At 43.6% G+C, this 20,449-nt stretch overlaps 1 protein-coding gene across 9 annotated transcripts in view; it reads right to left on the reverse strand.

The window, feature by feature from the left end:
• The window catches only part of ST3GAL3 (ST3 beta-galactoside alpha-2,3-sialyltransferase 3), a 189,141-nt gene that overhangs the window by 20,454 nt on the left and 148,238 nt on the right, over positions 1–20,449 (reverse strand). For all 9 annotated transcript variants that reach the window (XM_075097841.1, XM_075097843.1, XM_075097845.1 and 6 more), the window contains one exon: positions 7,406–7,552. In XM_075097841.1, coding sequence (XP_074953942.1) covers positions 7,406–7,552 — 147 coding nt within the window. The remainder of the gene's footprint in view (positions 1–7,405; positions 7,553–20,449) is intronic.

Consider the following 20,449-nt stretch of genomic DNA (forward strand, 5'->3'; position numbering starts at 1 on the left):
AGAAATGATGATCTGACGGCAGTTTTGAATTAAATTATGCCTTATTGAAGTTAGCACTCTCCAATACTACAGTAGCTATAGCCTAGCGTGTGTGTGTGTCCCCCTTGAAGACAAAGATCTGCATCCATTCACGCCTTCACTGCTGAGATGCAGCCTCATGTCCCACTGCTGCAGTCAGAACCCTGTGGGCTAGAGAGGACCACCTAGAAAATACTGTAAAAATTATCATCCCTGCTGTTTACTGAGGGCAGTAGCTGGTAGGAGAGCATGGGGGTGCTTGCAGAACCCACCCTTAGTAAATGGCATGGATAACAGCACCTGTTAAGAGAAGAACCTGAGTACAAACTGTGTGCACCCACAGGGGCCTGGACCAAATACACATAACTGGGCATTTGCTCCAAACTGCTTACGTTAAAGAAGCTGCAACCATGAGACAGATAAAACTGTGACTGGGGAATTAGAGACACCTGAAAAAAAAGGAGCTGGCTTGAACAGAAGTATAAAAGCAGCATGATTGCCAGCTAACTACATGTCATTTATAAGCCAGTGGAGTGCTTTGGTACCGATTTGGTTTAAACTATAGAAACTGAGCAGTTTTCTCCTGTGACAGCCTGCTGAGCTTCTGCTACTCCTTCCTCCTGTTGAAAATGAAGCACTGGCTCATGTCCGGCTTGCGGCACAGGAAAGAGAAGGACCTGTAGGATCTAGGGATGTGTCCCAGGCTGGGCTGCAGAGAAGCCAACTGGGCAGCATTCTCCAGGTCCAGGGAAAAGGCTCTCCTCTCTTCTCAGCAGAGAAGTGGCAAATGAGAGTGGACATGTATCAGAGAGAGGAAACGGTTATAATTATTCTCTTGTTGCACCTACACAGCTCCCAAGCTCTCCTCATTGTACACAGGCATATAAATTTGTTTGCTGCTAAGCTCTAATCTGGACCTAATGAACCTTGTCTGACCTTCAGGGCAAGTTGTGGGACAGATCACTCCAAAAGAAGTTTGGCATCATGGACGTGGCTGTGCCAAACCTGCCTTGCTGTGCCCTGCACAATGCGTCAGTGCTACCTCACCACACACACCCTTGTGCCATGCCCCAATGACATACCAAAGCAACCACCACACCTCTTGTGTTATGAAAATAGAACTCTCTCAAACAACTGAGCATGCCTTTTGTTATTCTAGGCCATTGCTAAGGGAAAAACCCAAAGTCCCAACATCCCACCTCAGGAATACTAATCTGGGGTTGGACCAGCTCAAAGCCTGTCTTGCTGCTCATGGCCCTCTATGTGCCTGGGTATTCTTGTACCACCAAGCAATGCTGCTTTCAACCAAATGGTTGAAGAATGGCAGCCCAACAGTGGCCAGTGCCGAGGCAGGAGCTTCCTGGGACACCTCGCAGCTTGCACAAAGACTGGCCAATGCAGGCTAGGCCACATCATGAGGCTGCCTAGAGTGGCCCAGCAGGACCGCTGCTCCAGATATGGCCATTAGGAGTTTCTGACTTGAACTAGTGGTTACCAGTTAGGGAAAGATGGGAAGGGCGAGACCCCAGAAAGCACCGAAAGGCTATCTGGCAAACAGAAGCAGCAAACACAGCAACGGTGAGTGACACGTCACCACAGCACTGCTGGGCAAAGGCTGCCTGTGCACCCAGAGCACGGCTTCTTCCAGGGGCCCACAGGCACACGGCCTCCATGGGTGAGGTGAGCACGTGCATGGTGGATCCTGGGTGAGAAAAACATAAAGACAAGAGAGGCAAAGATCTCTGGTCTTGTGCTGTGTTAGGGATCACTGCAAGCTCTGTGAGGTACAAGCACTGCCAGTCTGCACCACCAGGTCAGGGGACCAGAAATGCCTTTAGCAGTACAGACCAACACAGGACAGGTTCTCCTAAATGCTCCTACACTGTTCTCTGCTGCAAGGGGAAGGATAAAAGTATTCCCCTCAAGACACTGCTGTTTCATCTTCCATTGGTCCCCTTGAAGAAGCTTTCAGGACTGACTTCTACTCACACTAGAAAAAAAAAACAGTCAGCAGAAAGGAACACCAGCCCTCCTTTGGACTTAATGGAGGCTGAGCATCACCTCATGGGCTTGTGCTGGAGATCCAGGGGACTGTAATGACTCTTTGCTTGGTGTATGTGAAAAGCTCTTGCTGCTTTTCATTCCATGGCCGGGTCATTCCTGTCTCACTGCCTGCTGGACTGGAAGGAAATGACTGCTGTAAATCTGTTTTTAGAAATATTTGACTCCCTTAACATGTTAAATGAATTCCAGTTATTTATGGGATTTTACTTAGCTCAGGATAAGACATATTGGATTGTTCTGACTATTCCAACTGTTACCTTTTTCACTAAAAGGGTAAGCATTGCTAAAGAATAAATTCCCTAAAAGCAATAATGCAACTAGATATTCAAATTAATTTGACTACTATATTAACTTATTTGAGGGAAAACTTGAAAAATTGCTCACCTAGGAAAAACTGCTACCTTAGTTTATCAGTTACAGAACTGATCGCCTAACATCAATAAAGTCAAAATGAAAGAAATACAGAAGGAAACTATAATATCCACCACATGCTATATACAACAGTCACTGTGTTTTCTTTTTGTCCATTTATGTTTGCACAGGAACAATCCCAAACCTACTCTTTGCTTCCCTTAGCTGGCAAGTTTGGAAATATGGCATAAAAAGCAATTTAGCATCACTTATTGTGAGCAGACAAGTACCTGCAAAGTGGTCCCTGTCACAGGAGCTTCCAACCCACAGTGCTGCTCCCACAGCCACCTCCATCCATGCACAGAATCAGCTGCAATATTTGGCTTTGAAAGAAAAAGCAGAGCATGCCCAACACTATTCCTTCACCTCCCCTAGTTATCCCTTGCTGTAAGCAGGAAAGAGTCTCCAGAACCGGCGGTCTGCAGCAGAGCAAAAGGGAAGGGCCAGAGGCCTGTTGCTGGAGGCAGGACAAGCTAGCTGCCCAGCAGGTTTCTGTTCTGCCATTTAACTGCTGAGCTCCTATACGACTTAGCCCAAGTCAAATATCTGACCACATCTAACCTGATGCACAAGCTCTGATTTACCATTTGCCATAGAGCAGATTCCTGGGCAATGCAGGGAGTATTTCTTAAGGACCTAACAATTTAACGGAGGGCAAGCAAGGGCAAGACTTTACTACATGCTAGCTGCTCTATGGTAACCACATACATGCTTCACCCGATGTTAAATGGGAGTACATAGGCTACTCTTTCATTGAAAAGTAAACTCCCTTCAGTTGCTTTGCATTTTTCATGTGCAGAAGCATGTGGTTGGGCATTTACCAAGAACTGCTGGTATGCATTTACCTGCTACCCTGTAATGGCTTGTCTGATTGTCCATTCCCCAGCAGCTCATGGACTGATCATTCTCCAGTGGTAATAGATTGAACGGTCCAGCCCATGAAGCAGATGTGCTGTCTTGCAAACCCAAAGCTTAACAATGACGCTAAGTCTCTATATCTAACTGACTGCAGCGGCCCTTTATCTGTCCCTCTACCGGCCTTAGAAGATGCCATCAGAGTGCAAAAAAAGAAGCATGCAGCTGGAAAGGATGGAGTGGCAGACTGCTCTGCTCCTGACATCCCCCTCCTCCCTTCTGCTTCATAAAGTCCCAACTGGTCCCAAGACATGGCCTTCACACAATAACAGTCCAGCAAGAACAGCCCCGGAGACAAAGCTTGCTGACACCAGGGCAGCCCAGTACTAATGAGAGAAAGGGTCATTATGACCAGCCAGGGGAGCTGAAAAGCTGCCTGGGGAGCAAAGGGTCACCACTGCCATATCCAGAAAGGCTGCTTGCCCACAGGCAAAACCACATAACAGCAAAGAGAAGCCCTGGGGCAGGATGTGCTAACACTCCAGTATGAGAGGTTAATTCCTGAGTGCACAAAGGCTGTCAGCACTCTGCAGAGGTGCTAATCCATGGCTGGGTGCCTGACAACACCTCCTGCACATGGCTCCTCCTTCATCAAGTTGGTGCTGAGGCTGAGTGAAGTCCAGAGGAGGATGCTTTATCTCTTTAATAAGAGGTCTATAGATTCAGCCATTTCCAGTACACAAACCACCAAAGGCTTACAGTTTTGGGCAGCAGAACTTAACCCTCATAAATAGTTAAATCACAAGCAGTTCCATGGATGCACAGCACCAGTAGAGAGAAACAAACACCACAGTCTGCGCTTGAGCCCTCAGTCCTGGTAATTTGTGTAATCTGAAATGGCCACCTCACACCATGCTTAGGGCTCCCACAGGAGCCAGAAAGCCACTGCTCCAATGGCTCTGAGCGCTACTGAGTAGATGGGACTATTCACTATGCAGCAAAAAGCACCATGGCAATAACCATCCCTAGTGCTGTACATGCAACAGGCAATGACGCCTCTGAACTGACGTTCATGCTTGTCCCCCAGTAAGCTGTTGGCAGTGTAAGGTAGGTTACTGCATACCTGAATTACCAGCTGCAATACCAGTGATGTCTGGTTTCAAGCCCAAAAGAGCTGTATACACAGAACTTCTACCTAAACCTAAATCACATACATATACCTTTAGCTAGTAAGACAGCTGAACCTCCACCCCATTCCTTCAGAGAACTCTTTAATCAAAGAGGGGATCTTCACTAGCTAAACCATCTTCAGGCATTAACATTTAATTTTCTCCAGACATTGCCAGGATTCTAAAGTTTTTCTTTAACATCAGCTAGTATCAAGAAAAGAGAAGTCCATGTGTAGTAGGAAACAGCTCTCCCTCTTCTTAAGACTTCAGTAAAGGGATTGAGAGAACTCCTGAAAAGCTTTACTGGTCCCAGAGAGAAGTCGCTGTTCATTGTGGGTGACCAGTTTCGCTCCTTGCTCAGACTTTTGACTACTAATGCCACAAGTGTAATCAGACCATATATCTGAGTTGTACCCTGCCATGATCCTCCAGAACCATCTGCCCCAAATTATATTATCAAAGCAGAGGATGTTACTACATTCACCCTTTATTGAATCCTGGGAAAAATGCTTTGAGATCAGCCCCAAACTATTTTACTAGCTCTCCTCAGCCCTGCTGAAAAAGCCCCCAAATTACAAAGTTAATTGGCAGCACATTGTTACCATATGTGGTGTGCAAGAGAAGCACTGAAGTTTATTTAGGCATCAGAACCACAGAAGAGCGGAATATTACTGCTCTTTATGAGGATTTTGTGTTGGCCTTGATTACTAAGGCACCCCCAGCCTTGATCCTCCTGTGTGTAGCCTGCCCAACATACCACAGCACACTGCAGAGCGGGGCCACCAATCTGCCCCATCCCGCTTTCCCAGGAGAAACTCAGGACACATACTGCTCGCTGTGCTTTTGCTTACTAGACCTCAGCATTCTCCTCTTCCATGTTCATGTGCTTCTTCCCTGAGTAATGTTTTCCAGGCTGCCTCGCACATCTAAAAGCATGACCCTGCACCCAACCAGCTACGCTCCTTGGCTGCTGGGTCGCACTGTGTCCTGCGGAGCAATTCTCCTTGCTCTAGCTGCATCACTCATCTTACTGGATCTCTCTCAAATCTTTACTGAGAGTTGGATTCTTGGTCTACAGGCTCTGATTTCCACTCTTCCCATTTAAACTCTCAGTGAAAAAAGGTCTGTAGCAAATTTGTGTCACCAGGATCCTACCCAGACTCTTCTTCGCTCTTTACACTGGTGGCAGTAGCTTCTCTCGGAGCCTTTGCACTGATGCAGCAGCATTCACTAAAGCGTCAAGTCCCAGCAGCTCCACGACAGCAGTCCATAATTGATGGCTGCAGTAAAATTTGTACCTACAGGCTAGAAATATTCTCTGCTTTTAAACACTGACAGAATCACTGTATTACAGTGTCCTTGCACAGACCGCACAGGGTATACTAATGTCCCAGCCCCACAGATACACCTGCAGAGCTCCTGTTGACCCATCTGAAGGAATGAACTACAATTTACACAATCTAGCAGGGGTCACGGGCAAAGATTGCTTGCCTTAAAGCTCCATAAACTATTTTTAAATGCTCAAATGGACTTTCATGAAGTGAAACATCAGGTTTCAATTAAGATGCCTTCATTTCCCAATCTGATGTGTGTTAAACAACCTATCAAAACCTCATAAACTTCAGTTCACAACATTTTCATTTCCGGATTCTCTCTTCTCCTCTCGGCTTAAGTAATATCTTGTGTATTAAAATAATGTGTTTGAAAACAAAAACAAATCTGGAGAAAATACAGGCAAAAGTCTGATTATTTCTGTCCTTTACTGGGGCAGCAGTCCTGATTTTCTGAAGGACAAATCAAGACCACATCATTCTAAGGGTAAGCACTGGAGAAAGCAGAGAGATGAAGTAAGTTACTTCCTAGCTCATAGGAATATTTGGGATAAGATACCTTCAGTGCAAAGAACAAAAATCCAGTGCTTCCAGAACCCCATGACAGCTTCTGTATGTACCTATGCAGCAACGTATTTCAAAAAAAGACCCATTCTACGTAGCTGAACCTGTCTGCACATCTTGCACACCACATTTTAAGAAGTGAATTCCTTATCTCCAGGCACCCACCCATCTGACCTGCACAAAACAAACGGCTCTAATATTTCTGAAGACTTCATGGTATAATTAAGAGTCCAAACCCTTGCTGCAACATGGCAAATCTGTACTGACCACAATGGAAGGACAATGCCAGGGCAGAGCAAACAGGCCTTGTCCAGCAAAAGTGCTTCTGTCTGGGTTTGCCAGCCGTGCTAAGGCACCCCAAAGTGTCACATGTGGTCTGTCAACAACTACATGACATGTGTACACGAGTAATTTAGCCACCCAATTAATACTTTCTGTAATGGTTGATATATTAGGTAGAGCAAATATAAATAGGTTCTGAGGACAGTGTTGCAGTGTGAGATAATCCAGAAAACCCAAGTCACCACCTACTCCACATTAACACTCCAAGAAGCTGCACTGGGGTGAGATACAAGAATGACCATGAAGGTATTTTGTTAATAACTACGGCCTAAAACTATGTTTTGCTTTGATTTCTTTTGTAAGCTCTTACATCTAAAACTTGTCGCTCTAAGAGCGGAATTTCTTACCAAAGACCTCATAAAACAAATTTTTACACTCTTTTACTATAAGTCTGGGATGCAACTTCACAGTTGCTTTCAAGGCACTGCTGAAATGTTCGTGATTCCCCACAAAATCCTCAGTGTGTTCCAAGGAAGGATCTTGCCTGGCCCTGAAGGAGGTTGAGTGCTGTGTCTGTAACAGAGCTGAAGTCCCTTCCCTTCAATGTCCAACAGCAGAGGCCCAGAGGAAAAGTAAGAACAGCAGAAGCGTACTCTGCTGCTTGGTCTCTTGTCCTTCCCCACGGTTTTGCTTGCTTTACTTTATACCTACCCCTCTGCCCATCAGGCCATTGTTGAAAGGCAGTCCAATGAAGCTGAAAGCTGCCTCCTGGATGAAGTAGGGATTCAGGATACGTATCTCATGAGGTTCTCTTGGGACACGGGTTGCCACTGACTTCCAAAAGCCATCAGAGGCACTCTGGTAACAAAAAAAAAAAAAAAAAGAGGATAAAACAACAAACAATTACATACAACAGATAGCAGATTGCTATTACTCTTTTAAAAAAATTATTAAAATGCACTGCTGGCAGCAGCTCCCACTGTCCCTGCTCACTGCCATAAGGCACTAGAACAATGCTGTAGTGGGTAGATGTATCCTGGAGGGGTGACAGCAGCATGTGCAGATGCACTTGAGCTAGTCTGCATGACAAGTGTGAACAATACAGACAGGCCTGGGCTTCAGCACAAATGACCTTCTCCCTAGTGCCATCTTTCCACTCTTATTGGCACTTCAGCTAGTTTGGTTAATGCCTTAAGCATTCCAGCACACGCTGTCATCACTCCCGCCTGCCTCCAAGGGTATGTATCCTTGGATAGCAAATACTTTTAAGAATATTCAAAGAGTTAAAAATGACCGTACAGCTCTACTTGCAGTGTGAGCTACATGCTGCCCACCTTATCCTAGATTTATTGTCTTTTATTAGATTTTATGTGAATTAAGCTGCAAGTTTATACAGGTGCCATCTTGTCTTGTGAAGAGTCTTGCATGTTCATGGTAAAAGAGAAAAAACAACTAAGTATGTACTTCATGTTTATGCAATAGATTGTTTTTTAATTAAAGTCTTCACCCTGCAAACATGGGAGAACACTGGCATTGCATACTGCTGCCCTGCTAGACAGCCCTGCCTAGAGAGGGGCTTGTGCCACTCCGCCACATATCATTGCTCCTGCTGGTCCAGGTATTAGCGGGTATAGCTTGTACTGCCCTCAAAATAACCAGAGGCTCTGTGTTCACAGGGCTTACAGAACAACTACATCCTAATGTTTCACTTCTGTTTGGGTTAAAAATTCAGAGCAAGGCACAGGGAGGGTGGCAGGAATACTAATGTGCCAATGGACAGCTTTGGCAGGGTAGTCGGTTTGAATACCTCCTCCTCGCAGCATTGAGCCATCCTCCTTGCGATCTCCATGACAAGCAACAGATGCAGACATTACACTCTACATAAAAAGCACGTGCTTTGGAAGTAATGGTTTATACCAGTTTTGGGTTGCTAGCAGCATGACAGTGACTTTACAGCTGCTTTCAAGGCATTGTCAAAAAATGTTGATGATCCCCTGTAAAATCCTCAGGAGCCTCCCCTGCCTGGTGGTGATCACCTCTGTAGTTATCGACAGCAGTTCTGCCACAGCCGATGCCTGCTGCATTTCACAATCTACTTGTACTGCACACAGCTCCTATGAACTCTCGCACCACGTGGTGCTAAACACCTTACAGGTGTTTAGGCCTCTTTATGGAACAATACGAAGGTTATCTTTAGACACTGGATTTCAGATCCTCAAGAATGAAACTTTGGTAGATGGCTCTTGCTACAAAAGGCATTAACACAGCAGCAAACTTGACGAGGATGCACACTGTTATCCGAACCAACAGTCTAAGACAGCCAAATGCCATTGTTATCCTGTTTTGATCCCACATGCCCCCTCAAAACTGCCCAAACATAATACACTTTTGCTGACCAGGGCAAGGATCCTGTGAGTTTAAGATCACATTTCAGCAATGGCAATGTGCTCTCAGGACCCTAAATAGAAAAAAATCCTAATTAACACTCATGTTCTTTCATCATAGTTGAATTAGAATGCCTGGTGTCAGAGCAGTCCAACGCTTTCCATCACAGTACAACATTTTCAGCCACTGAGTGATCCCACAATTTTAAAAAAAAATTAGAGAAAAAAAATCAACTTCACAAATGTTAATAAAGTCCAACATCCATTTGACCGAGGGATTTGGTATGTCAGCTGAGTTTTGCTCCTTGTGAAAATTCATTACAAATTGGATAAATATTAAACCTTTGGAATTTCCCAAAGGCACATGTAAAGCAGAGGCCTTTTGGTTCCAGGGAGGGAGGGAAGAGAAAATAAATAAATAAATAAATAAATCACAGATTCCACTTGCATTAAGCATGCTCCAGGTCTCACAGAAATGACGATGATAAACAAAAATCCTGAACAGCTACTCATTCAGTGAAACCATCTTATCATGGGCTTAAGCAGGCACACCCTGGAAAAATAGCATGTGACCTTGAAACTAAAATAAATTTATAATTTAATTACAACTTCACGTGCGACTCTAAATATGGCATTGCCTAAATCTAACAAACAATTCAAACCAAATGTTTGCGAGCTATTTAAAGTGGTCAAAAAACGCCTTTTGTTTGGACTCACACTCCATAGGAGATTCTACATAAGTTTGGGGATTTATGTAGGTTTTACATGGCTTTTACATTACACAAGAACATTAAAGAGAAAATAAAAAGAAGATAGATTACAAACATTTGAGACTTTTATTCTTTGCTGTTGCTTGAGCTGTTCAGAAAGAGATTAAGCATATAGTTGCCCATTCTCCCAGTGCTGTATGAACCACTAGGACTGTACCTGAGCTCCTCTCGGCTAGTTCAACATCAGTGCAAAATAAGTGTGGACCCTATCCCTTGCTGGGAACTCCGCTTGTCAGCTTCGGCCCCTTCTGTGTGGCTGTTTATCCTGTCATTCACCCAGGCTATTTCCTTAGGCATTTTCCTCAGCTGTCACACTGCTCTGAAATTGCTCTGGTTTCTCCCTTCTGTCTCATTTCTATTTGCTCTGTGTTCTTCCCTGTAACTTTTCTGGGCAGTTCCCCTAAGATTATTATTGAGGGACACCTGGGGTAATCTTTCATTTTGGTGTGTTTTCCCTCTGTAGTTTCTGAAACAATTGTAGGGAGAAATGTGGAGTCTCAGCATACAGCTCTCATACTTCCACCTATAGAGTAGGCAAAGCCTTGCATAGGGCTGAAGAACTAAAAACTGTTTTCCTGGCTTATAATTATTGAAATTCTAAGCCTTGTGGTTTGGCTCTACAAACCCTGTAGTTTTGAGCTACATCTCAAGCCTTGTGGTTTTGTTCTGCAGCTTGTCACTGGCAAGCTACAAAACACAGCGCCACCACAACTGCAAGCCCTGGGAGGCTGCTCCCCTGACGCAACCCCCTCGGGAGCCGCAGCGTCAGGAGCGCAGTCCCTTCCAAGGCTCCGCGCTACTGCTGATGCTCGGCCGCAGGCCGCTGCTACGCCTGGTGTGGATGTTCAGCCTGATTGGACACAGATGTTTAGCAAGGTTTCCAAAGCAATTACTTCCCGTCGGGGAACACTGTCCCTTTTTAGGCTGGGAGAAGACAGGCAGCCACCCGAGGAGCAGCAGGCACTGGGAGGGAAGGCATGCTTTTCCTGCCAGATTCAGGAGCTCAGACTCATAGTTTAATGTTGGGGGCATCCCCGTTCTCTGCTGCAGTGCTTAAGGGTGGCCCTCTGAAGGTGTAGTATCTCTCTTCCTGATTATCATAATGATAATAAGTCGGAAAGCAAGTGTGAAAACTGCTTAGGAAATGTTCCCTCAGTATCTCATCACCTCCTGGCATGGAGGTGGAAACCATAGGGTCCAGGCTGGAAATCAGGTTTCCTTGTGTTAAGTTCCCACCTTTATTGTTTGTTAGTATTACTGTGCACCTGGAGCCTCAGTCACAGATCAGCGTTCACAGTGCCAAAGGCTGCCAAAAAGAGCTCATTATATAAGTGTAAAGAAACTAGCAATACAGAGAGGCAGACAGGAAAACATGACTGAAGAGCAAGTCCCTGAGGGCCACAGCATTTTTAAGCAATCCTGGAGAATTTTCAAAATTGTATAATTGTAAAGGACATCACTAAAGACTTTACAGGAGATTACTTAAAAAGTAGAAAGAATTTAGATGGGCCAGGGCTTTCAAGCGAGTCTCTTGTACAAATCTCATTCAGGGCGAGGGGCAGAAATATTCCCTTCTAGAGACACCACTCCAGGAATAAACGGGTATAGACATGAACAGACCAGAGATGGCGGTTATGAGGAAGGCATAAAACAATAGCAGGCTCACCTAATAGCTACAGGGACAAGACAATACAGCTATAATTCCTTATTTTGTCTATTTGCAGAATACTGAAGAGCAATAGGGACAGCTGGTTGTAAGCTATTTTCATCTCCATTCAGTTCTGCATCTCCTGTTCTCAGATTTATCAAGGCAAATCACAACATATGCGAAAATACAATGCAGAAACTCAGAGCCTTAGCCAAAAGCACACCCCAATAGAAGACGCAGCCTGCTTCTAGCTGTTTGTGCCTCCTAGAATAACAACATTTCTAATATACTAAGCAAAATGAGAGGTAATGCTATTGCATCCTGATGACACGGATACTGCCTCTTGTGTACCTCTGTGAGACTGCTGGATTGATGAGTACAAGCAGCATTGCTTTGGAAGACTTCTAAGTCTGATGGGAAGGGGACAGGGACATAGCAAAGGTCAACTAAGCACAACACAAAGTTGAGTGAAGTGTAGGTATGCAATATTCTACTGCAAAGCAACAAGAAAGATGAAAAGACTGCAGAGAGAACTTGCGGTAAACTGTCGAGATTATTGCTCTTCCAAACTCTGGTAACACCAGAAATTGAGAGGAAGGGCATGAGGGAAAGAAAAAGCCAGGGGATGACATACCTGTGACAAGACCTCACAGGGCTACGCGATGCCTGAGAGCCCAGTTCACTGGGATCTCTGCCCCCACCTAGGCTGGAATGAGGTTTATTCTATACTCATCACCCACAAGCACTCACTGTCACTCAAACACAGGGTACAGCAGGACTGGTGCAATCCATCTGCAGAGGCTTTTGAAAGGTTTCTGCTCAGGCATAACTGGATTAGATGTGGCAGGTGTGTTTCTACTAGAAAATAACCATCTTATCAACCAATGCTACATTTCTCAGCAGTCAAGTAGACATGGAGGCCTAGAAAATGCTCTTCTACAAGAAGTAATAGAAATGAAGTTGCATCATTTGCACTGATTATCGAAGTAACAAGGAATTTTTAGCAATATGAACAGAGGTGCTTAGAGCCTCAGTCCAAGTTCACAGTCAACTGCCAGACCCCCTAGCCCCCACTTCAAATATATTTACCCAACCATCTCAGTGTGATGGAGTACAACTCACCGTCCTCTGTACATGGCCAGCACTTGCTCTGAACTTCTGTATTTTCAGTATCTAGAGTCTAGAAATGCCTGAATTTAGAGAATTTTGTTCCACTCTTATCTGCCCTACTGAAGAGCTCTTACTCTGCCTGAAGAAGGAGCATTGCAGACTGTGCTCGAGCCTTTCCCTCATCTTCTCTTTGTCCTACTGCCCAAAGAGATGAAGCTCTTGGACTATCCAACAATACAATATGTCTAATCTGTTATAATTTTTGTTTCTTCTCTCCAAATACCCTCCTACTGACCAGGTCTAAGATCAAAAGGTTATAATTTCTCCAGCCATTCCCCTGTTGATATTCCTCATCTCCCAACAACCTCACAGCACCCGGGAGAACTCCTGACAGGTGATAAACCCCCCAAATTTAGCTTTTACTAATGTTTCTCAGTGTGAAACCAAACCACATTTTCTACCCAGTGTTTTTAGTGGCAAAAAGCAGCAAAGCATGATGGAGACAAAAGTGCCTCTTAATACATGGTACTACCAGAGCTTTATTTTTTTAAAGCAAAAAACTAACTATACTTCTTCATTGGTACAGTTGAGCTAATAATACTTCACTACGTTGGGTAGAGATTAGTTTCTTTAGGCTTGATAACCAGGCTGAAAACCACAAAAGAAGGGAAACCTAATTCCAAGTGGTGGCTGCAGACTTTAAACTTTGTGCTAGACGTATAAACGATAGGGCACGCTGGCTACACATGGAACTGGAAGCTGCACTGCCCACAGACACCAGCTCAGAAAGCAGCAGCCTCAATGGTGACAAAAGTCAGCTGGGACACGAGGGTGGCACTGATGCGTTACACACCGGTCAGTTTGCTAAAACACATCAATGTGCTCTTTCCCACAGCTGCCGGTAGGAAGTTTCTGCCCTGCTTACCTGCAAGCATATATTATGAATAAGCAGAAAAGCATATACAAATAGGCACCCTGAATTTCAAACTTCATTTGACCTATATAACTTTCAGTCCTACAGCTAGCCTACAGACAGACATGGGCCTCCTGTGTTGCTGGTCTAATACCTACTGTCATCTTCTGATTCACTGGACTAGGCAGCATGAGGCCAACACCAGCTCTAAAGAGTCAGGACAGCCAGTTTACTTTTTTTATGCTATGTTTTAAATGCAAAGGAATTGCTTTTTCTTAATGTATTTCTACAGTTTTACCCATGTAACTGAAAGCAAAATAAAGTTCACAGTTGTAAAATAACAGAACGCCGCTGAAAAGGAGACTGTACTGTGAAGAAAATGGAACTTGGAATGTCAGATGAGCTGCAGAAAAAACCTGAAGACTATTCTGATGAACACTGTGTTTCACAAGTCAAGGCATAAATGATAGCTCATGTATGGTGTGTCAGAAGACGCATTTGTACTAGGCGCAAAGACTAGGGTGATGGATAGACTGTACTACACATTCTTTTGTTTAAAACGTAAGCTGGACTTTGAGCCAAAATTTGAAGAAATATCCCTGTTTTGAAATAACTTGGGAAAGATGGATGTTTTTAGTAAAAGGAATGGATTTAGAAATTTATGTTTCTGTTGTGGTTTTTTTGGTCTTTGACTAGTAATAATCCTTCAATGAAAAAATATCTAAAGCAGTACAGTTTCAGAAAAATCCCAAAGAAGAACAGGGCCTACATCACCACCATTATCTACAGGCCTATTTATCACCATTATTTTATTCCCATAAGGGATCAGGCCCTTTATTTCACTATTATATTTATGACACGGTTTATGAAATGTCATACTCACATAACATCTATTAAAAGAATAACATGGCTGAAAGGCCAAACCCATGTGCTAGTCAGTGCCTAAGTAGGACAACAACCCTGCAACTTCAGAGCTGCAGCTCAGGATTTCTGTTGTGAACAGTGACTTTCTAATTTTCCCACAACATTTTTCTTATATCACTGTATATTTAAGTGTTTTACAAGCAATACTTTCATATTTAGAGCATCTCTGCAATATTTGGCATGTATTACACCATTTTACAGGGGAGAAAACAGACAAAGATGAATGCCCACAGTTTCCATTGCCTCCTGATGCTCTACTTTCAGACACCTTAAGATGAATTTTCGGAATGTTTGTTAAGCTCACAGTACAACTCCATTGACTTTAGTGCTGCTGAACACCCAGCCCTCCTGCTGAACACAGAGCTCTCCTGCACATCAGCCGCATAAGACTTAAATGTGTTTGGGGGAAATTCTGATCTAACTTGCCCAGCATCACATCAGTTAAAGGCTAAACCACCTCCTCAAGAGGAATCCTCAGTGTCTGTAATCAGGAGACCATTCTTTCCCCTCTCCTTTCCTCTCTCTGATCCACAACATGTTCTACAGCTTCTGCAACTACTCATACCAAGGCTGAATGTCTTGTATTACAGAAATCAGTCTAAATCTCAGTCTTCCCTCTCCACTAAATACACAGCTGTGTTCTAAAAGACCCAGGATGTAATCATGTAATTAAAGATAACATCTGCACAGGAGAACTGAATTAGTGTTGAAAATGCAGTGTTGTTTTTTTTTATTTACCTAACTTCTGCCAGCTTGATTTTTAGAACCATAAAGCTCTTTAAGAGTCTTAAAGGGTAACTTAGTATGTTAAAAAAAAAACAACTCAAGAAAAACGCCACCAAATGGAGCAATTAAACCCAGGGCACAGTCCTCTGAGTGCAACTAGAAGCTCCAGTAAGCTACTGTATTCTAGATCAGCCGTTAGAAGAGAAAAAAAATGCACCCTCTTATAGGGCCCCTCAATTATTTACACCTAACAAACCTGCAAGTATCTGACAAGTTCTCTGCTGGTTGCAAACCCTTCCTTTCTCTGCTGTCCCTGGTACCCATCATCCTTCAACTCCCAGTATTCCTGCTCTTGCTATGCACCAGACCAGGCTACTGCTCTTCACATTGCCCAGGTGGCTGGCAGGAGGAGACAGGGTGTTCCTGAGAGTCCAGGAGAGATTCCCTGCTCCCAGGTCTGTTGTCCATGCCCCAGTTTCCTTGTGGAGAAGCAAATGAAGTGAAAATCCTATTTGGTTCTTACATCTCTGGAGATGCTCCATCCCAACTAACTGTACGGGGTGGGCAGCTGAGCAGTGCAGGCAGGGCAGGAGGGCCCTGGGTAGGACAGACCCGTGCCCAGCACACGCAGTGCTGCCAGCGTCTAACAGCCCCCATGGAACATCACACGGGATTCCACTGAACAGCAGGAGCCACGGCAGGCTGCCACAGTAACACGGCCTCACCAATTCCCAGCCACTGCCCTAACGAATTAGAGAATCTCAGCAAAATAGGGTGGGAGACTACTTTTTTATTTTTTTTAAACAGGGATAAAACTGTGCGTTTTCAGTAGCCTCATCCTTAGAGACAGCTAAGTTATTTCAGCTGAACTTTCCAGCTGTGCCAAACCCATTGCATGGAAAACATCAGCTTAAAGATGACAATATAATAAAATGGTAGAGCATTTTCCCTGTTGCTTGTAACAGAAAACTTAAGGTGATCCCAACTATAAGCACAGCTACCTGCTCTCCACTTACAACAATATGCCTGCAAAAAAAGAAAAAAATATAAAAAATTTTAAAAAGCTGCCTTTGCAGGCTTTGGTGACAAAACATGAGGGCATCCCAGGGCATCTGAGGATGCCCATCAGCGCAGCCTTTTTTAGGGACCTGAACTGGTTCGTGAGTTTGGATACAAACAACAACTCATTAAACAACACACATTTAGACTGAACTCTTGGCACATTACAGCAAAAAAAAAAGCTAAAGGATCACCAGAGGAAGAATTATGGCCTAGAAACCCTCATAATTTTCTGAAGTTATCTTAAAGCAAGTCTCTAGGGAAATTTTTACATTGTTTTTACAGTAAGAGTACACAGAAAATCTGTCTTCTCCTATTTTGGCATCTTCACTGCAACAAGAAGCCAAATAATTTGTATGTTCACTGAGTGTTCATATAGAATATATACCAATTATTCAGCATCCTTTAGGAGGAGAAAGCAGAAAGGTCACAATAACAAGAGGCTGGGAAGATGCCAGGAAGCTCCTGCCCTACTTTATTTTCCAGACTTGCATTAATAATAGGTGTTTTACAAAAGAAAAGTTTTTAAGTAGCATTAATTAATATTCTTAAAAGATGAGAATTTAAATAAACTGTAATCCAAACACAGAACATTTACATTGAAGAGTTTTCCCACATAGTCAAAGTGCTGAGTGCCTGGGCCAGGCTCAGTATTTTCTATACTTGTCAGTTGTGGGCAAAGTTAATTTCACAAAAAACAGCCAGAACACAACTGATGGACCAGCTGAGAAAAACTTCCAAGTAGACCTACCAAAAGCCTTGTGCACACAACAGCTTGGCCATTCTCCCTTCAATTTTATGTCTCTGATTAAATAAACAAATAAATAAAAGATACTAACACTTTTCCAGACTTGGTCTTAACTAAGAGAAGAAACACCCTTAGACACATCCCATACCTTCGCAACTGTAAGAATAGAAATACAACAAAAAAATGTGAGGTCTTCCCAGAATCTCTCTTGCTTACTACCTTCACATGGCTTGGTTTATTTTCACTTCTGTTGTCAGGACAAGTGTTCACATTAAATAACTGAAAGTGTCAAGGTAGGAGAAAAGCTGAATCTAGAGGGTGGGGAGAGGTCAGGGATTCGCACCCCGCGCACACAGGAGCATCCTCCTCTCTTGCAGAGAGAAATTGCCATTCTTGGGAAGAACCAGAAGCATTGCACACAGCTGGAGCACGGGGGAGGGATAAATTTAGGAAGATAAAAGCACATGGGGAGTTTAGTTACCTCAGTGTTTATTAGAGCAAACTGGAGATATAGGTCAACCCCCTGTCCTGGAGCCCTCGGTGCTTCGAGGCAGAGAAAACGTTCCAAATTGCTCAGACAGCACTAACTATGCAAGCAATCCACAGAGCCCGCCAAGGAACACATGTGTTTCAGGCATAAATCACCCAATCTATTCCTTTCTGAATTAACATCTGTCATCATGACACCATTCAAAATGACTGAAGACTGGATCATATTAACAACCACACATCTTGGATAAATATTTACGGTTCAGACTTTTTTGGTTTTTTTTAAAGTTTAAAGAAAAAACTGCAGATAGCAAAATTCCTGGAGCTGTGAAAGTGGAGTCTCTTTTCAGCCACTGAAGAGCATGTGATTTTATTTACAAAATCAAATCACCATTTTTCTCCTCTGTGAGTCTTCATGCTGCACACGGGTGAACTCACAGCATACTGTGGTGTTGCAATGCTCTCCAAAGGGTTATTCTGGGGAATTGTGTTATGCTGGAGGTTGCTCACCTCAGAGACTCCATGAAGCCTTCTCCCTCGGAATGCAGAAACAGATCTGGTTAATTGTGCCCCAGGAAGAGAAAATTTTGCTGTAACCCTTGCAGACAACTGGATGAAGCAAATAACTTACTTTCATGAAAAGCTCTCCAGGGTATTACTGGCTTGCTATCCTGATCCTCATAGTCAACAAACGCGTCACAGAGAGTGAGGACAGTAGTTCCCAGAGTCACAGAATAGGATGGTGAGAAGGCAACACAAGAGTGCAGCCCTTCTCTGGGTACTCCCAGGAAACAGAATTTTCCCAGACACTGGATTAAGTCTGTGTTTCAGAAAATGGTGTCAGCAGTCAGTGCTCGCCTATGCAAGTATGTAATTTGAGTTTTATAAGCACAGATTTCTAGGAAATTACATCTGTCTAGGCTGATTCTATCTAGCTTCACATTCTGCTATTTCTTATCAGCACTGCTCGAAAGGCCAAGGGAGATCCTGCCGACATCCTCCTGGATGTCCTGCATAGCAGGGAGCAGCACTCCCTCCGTCAGCAACTTCTCCTTCCAGTCCTGTACTCTCACACTGCTTGAGCAGAACTTTACCAAGATATCCAGTCTTGATTTTAAGGCTTCAAAAGCAAAGTCATCAAGCCTGTAGGGCAGATGTAGCAAAAATAATTATACTGATATAAACGTGCTGCCTTTTTTGGTCGTTTGCCTAGCTTCAGATATACTCCTTCCTACTAAATTAAAAAGTCTTCTGAGGAAAAATGTTCCCTCTAGGTAGACAGAGGAAGACTGCAAGTAAATCTCCCCAAAATCTCATGCATAAGCTAAATAAATTGAACTCAAATCTCTTAGACTAAGGGAGGCTTTGCAGACCTCAAATGATTCTTGTAGTTCTTTACTGAATTGTTAACACAGAACATCTTTATTCTACTAACACTTGCATGAATGATTGATACCCTCTGGGCGATGTCTCTGCTTCACTGTTGACGATGTTCTCCGACTTTTTCCATGTGCCGGATTCACATAGCACTGCTCCACTATGGAGGAACATCTGCTGCACATGTGGGCAACACAATATCTTCAGCAGGCACGGGTTGCACTGGTGGTAAAGCCATGTACCTCTGGATGGAAGAGACACCCATGTGTCTGCATGTGAGGCCAGGTTGCAATGACGCCATGCAAGCTCAGCACTTATCTGTTCATTTGGTCTGCCAGGTGCCCAGTCACGTACGTATGGGCCAGTGAACGTGCACCTCTTGGCCAGCATGCACTCACCAGGCAGTAGTGGGAAGGGAAGATAAAGCATTCTAGGTATCTATGAGGCAGGGGAAATCTGAGAGTATCATGGTGCAAGAGGGAGGCATGAAGGAGCAGGGCATAAATCCACAGGCAATCAGGCAATTTCCTTAGCTCTGCTGTTCATGGAATTGTGTGTTTCATTAAGATCAGCACCAGATTTGGAATTAATTTCTTTACATTGCCTCAGATATTCCAAGCCTATCTTTGATCAACGCAGCTAACCAGTATAACCTGAGTTTACATGCACTATGACCTTGTAATGCACCTTCCAGGATTTGCATAATATTGATGTCTGAATATTGCCAGAGCCTGCCAAAAAGGGCAAGTGCAACATGATCACCCTCCCGAAGCTTTTTCAAGACAGCTGCACTTGTTCTTTAGTTGGCCCTTGCTCATGTTGACTTTTCAAAAGAAGAGATATGGGAAAACTGCAACTCTTTAAATTATCAATCTTTTTTGACTTTGCTTGAGTCACAGATGAAGAAGGAATGAGTGATGAAATATCTAGGAAAGGACAGCAACTGCCACTTGGATGGCAGCAGACAGCAGAAGAGATTAGAAGATGACAATTTTAGGAAGAAATTGTCTCAGGATAAAGCAGGATGGTGAGGTAATCCCAGAAAGGATGTCCTACTAGGGCAATGATTCAGTCTCTTCAGGGGGTAAATTCTGGTTTCTTCATTTAAGAATGATGTGAAAGAAAAGGAACTAAAGAAGAATAAAAGTCTGACTGAAGCCCTCTGACTTTCACGTCACAACTAGGATTACTGAGCCAGAAATGAAGATGATGCTGTCTTGGCAGATGTGGGATAAAGGTTCTTTAAGGACTACCGAAGCCTAGCATGAGTAAATGCTTCTCATCTTTTAATAGGAAATATAGTGCAAGAAAGACTGGAGTTAGGTAATAGGAAGCAAAGCAAGGGACCAAAAAAAAAAAAGAGACAAAAACCATGCATGGTGCGGGAATGACTGGAAGGGCAGGCACACCAACAATTTTTATTTGAATTTTAAGCAGAAACTGCCTAGAATTGGGGTAATCAATTATGTTATTCCTACAAAATATAGGTACTTCACAAACTTTTGCTACCTGGAATTTTTTCATTCAGGGAATAGTGTACTTATGGCTATTTCTTATTTTCTTCATCTGCCCCAGAAGCTTCGGTCAATGTGGCTACAGACTTGCGG

This window comes from Phalacrocorax aristotelis, chromosome 6 (assembly GCF_949628215.1).
Source record: "Phalacrocorax aristotelis chromosome 6, bGulAri2.1, whole genome shotgun sequence".
NCBI lineage: Eukaryota > Metazoa > Chordata > Aves > Suliformes > Phalacrocoracidae > Phalacrocorax > Phalacrocorax aristotelis.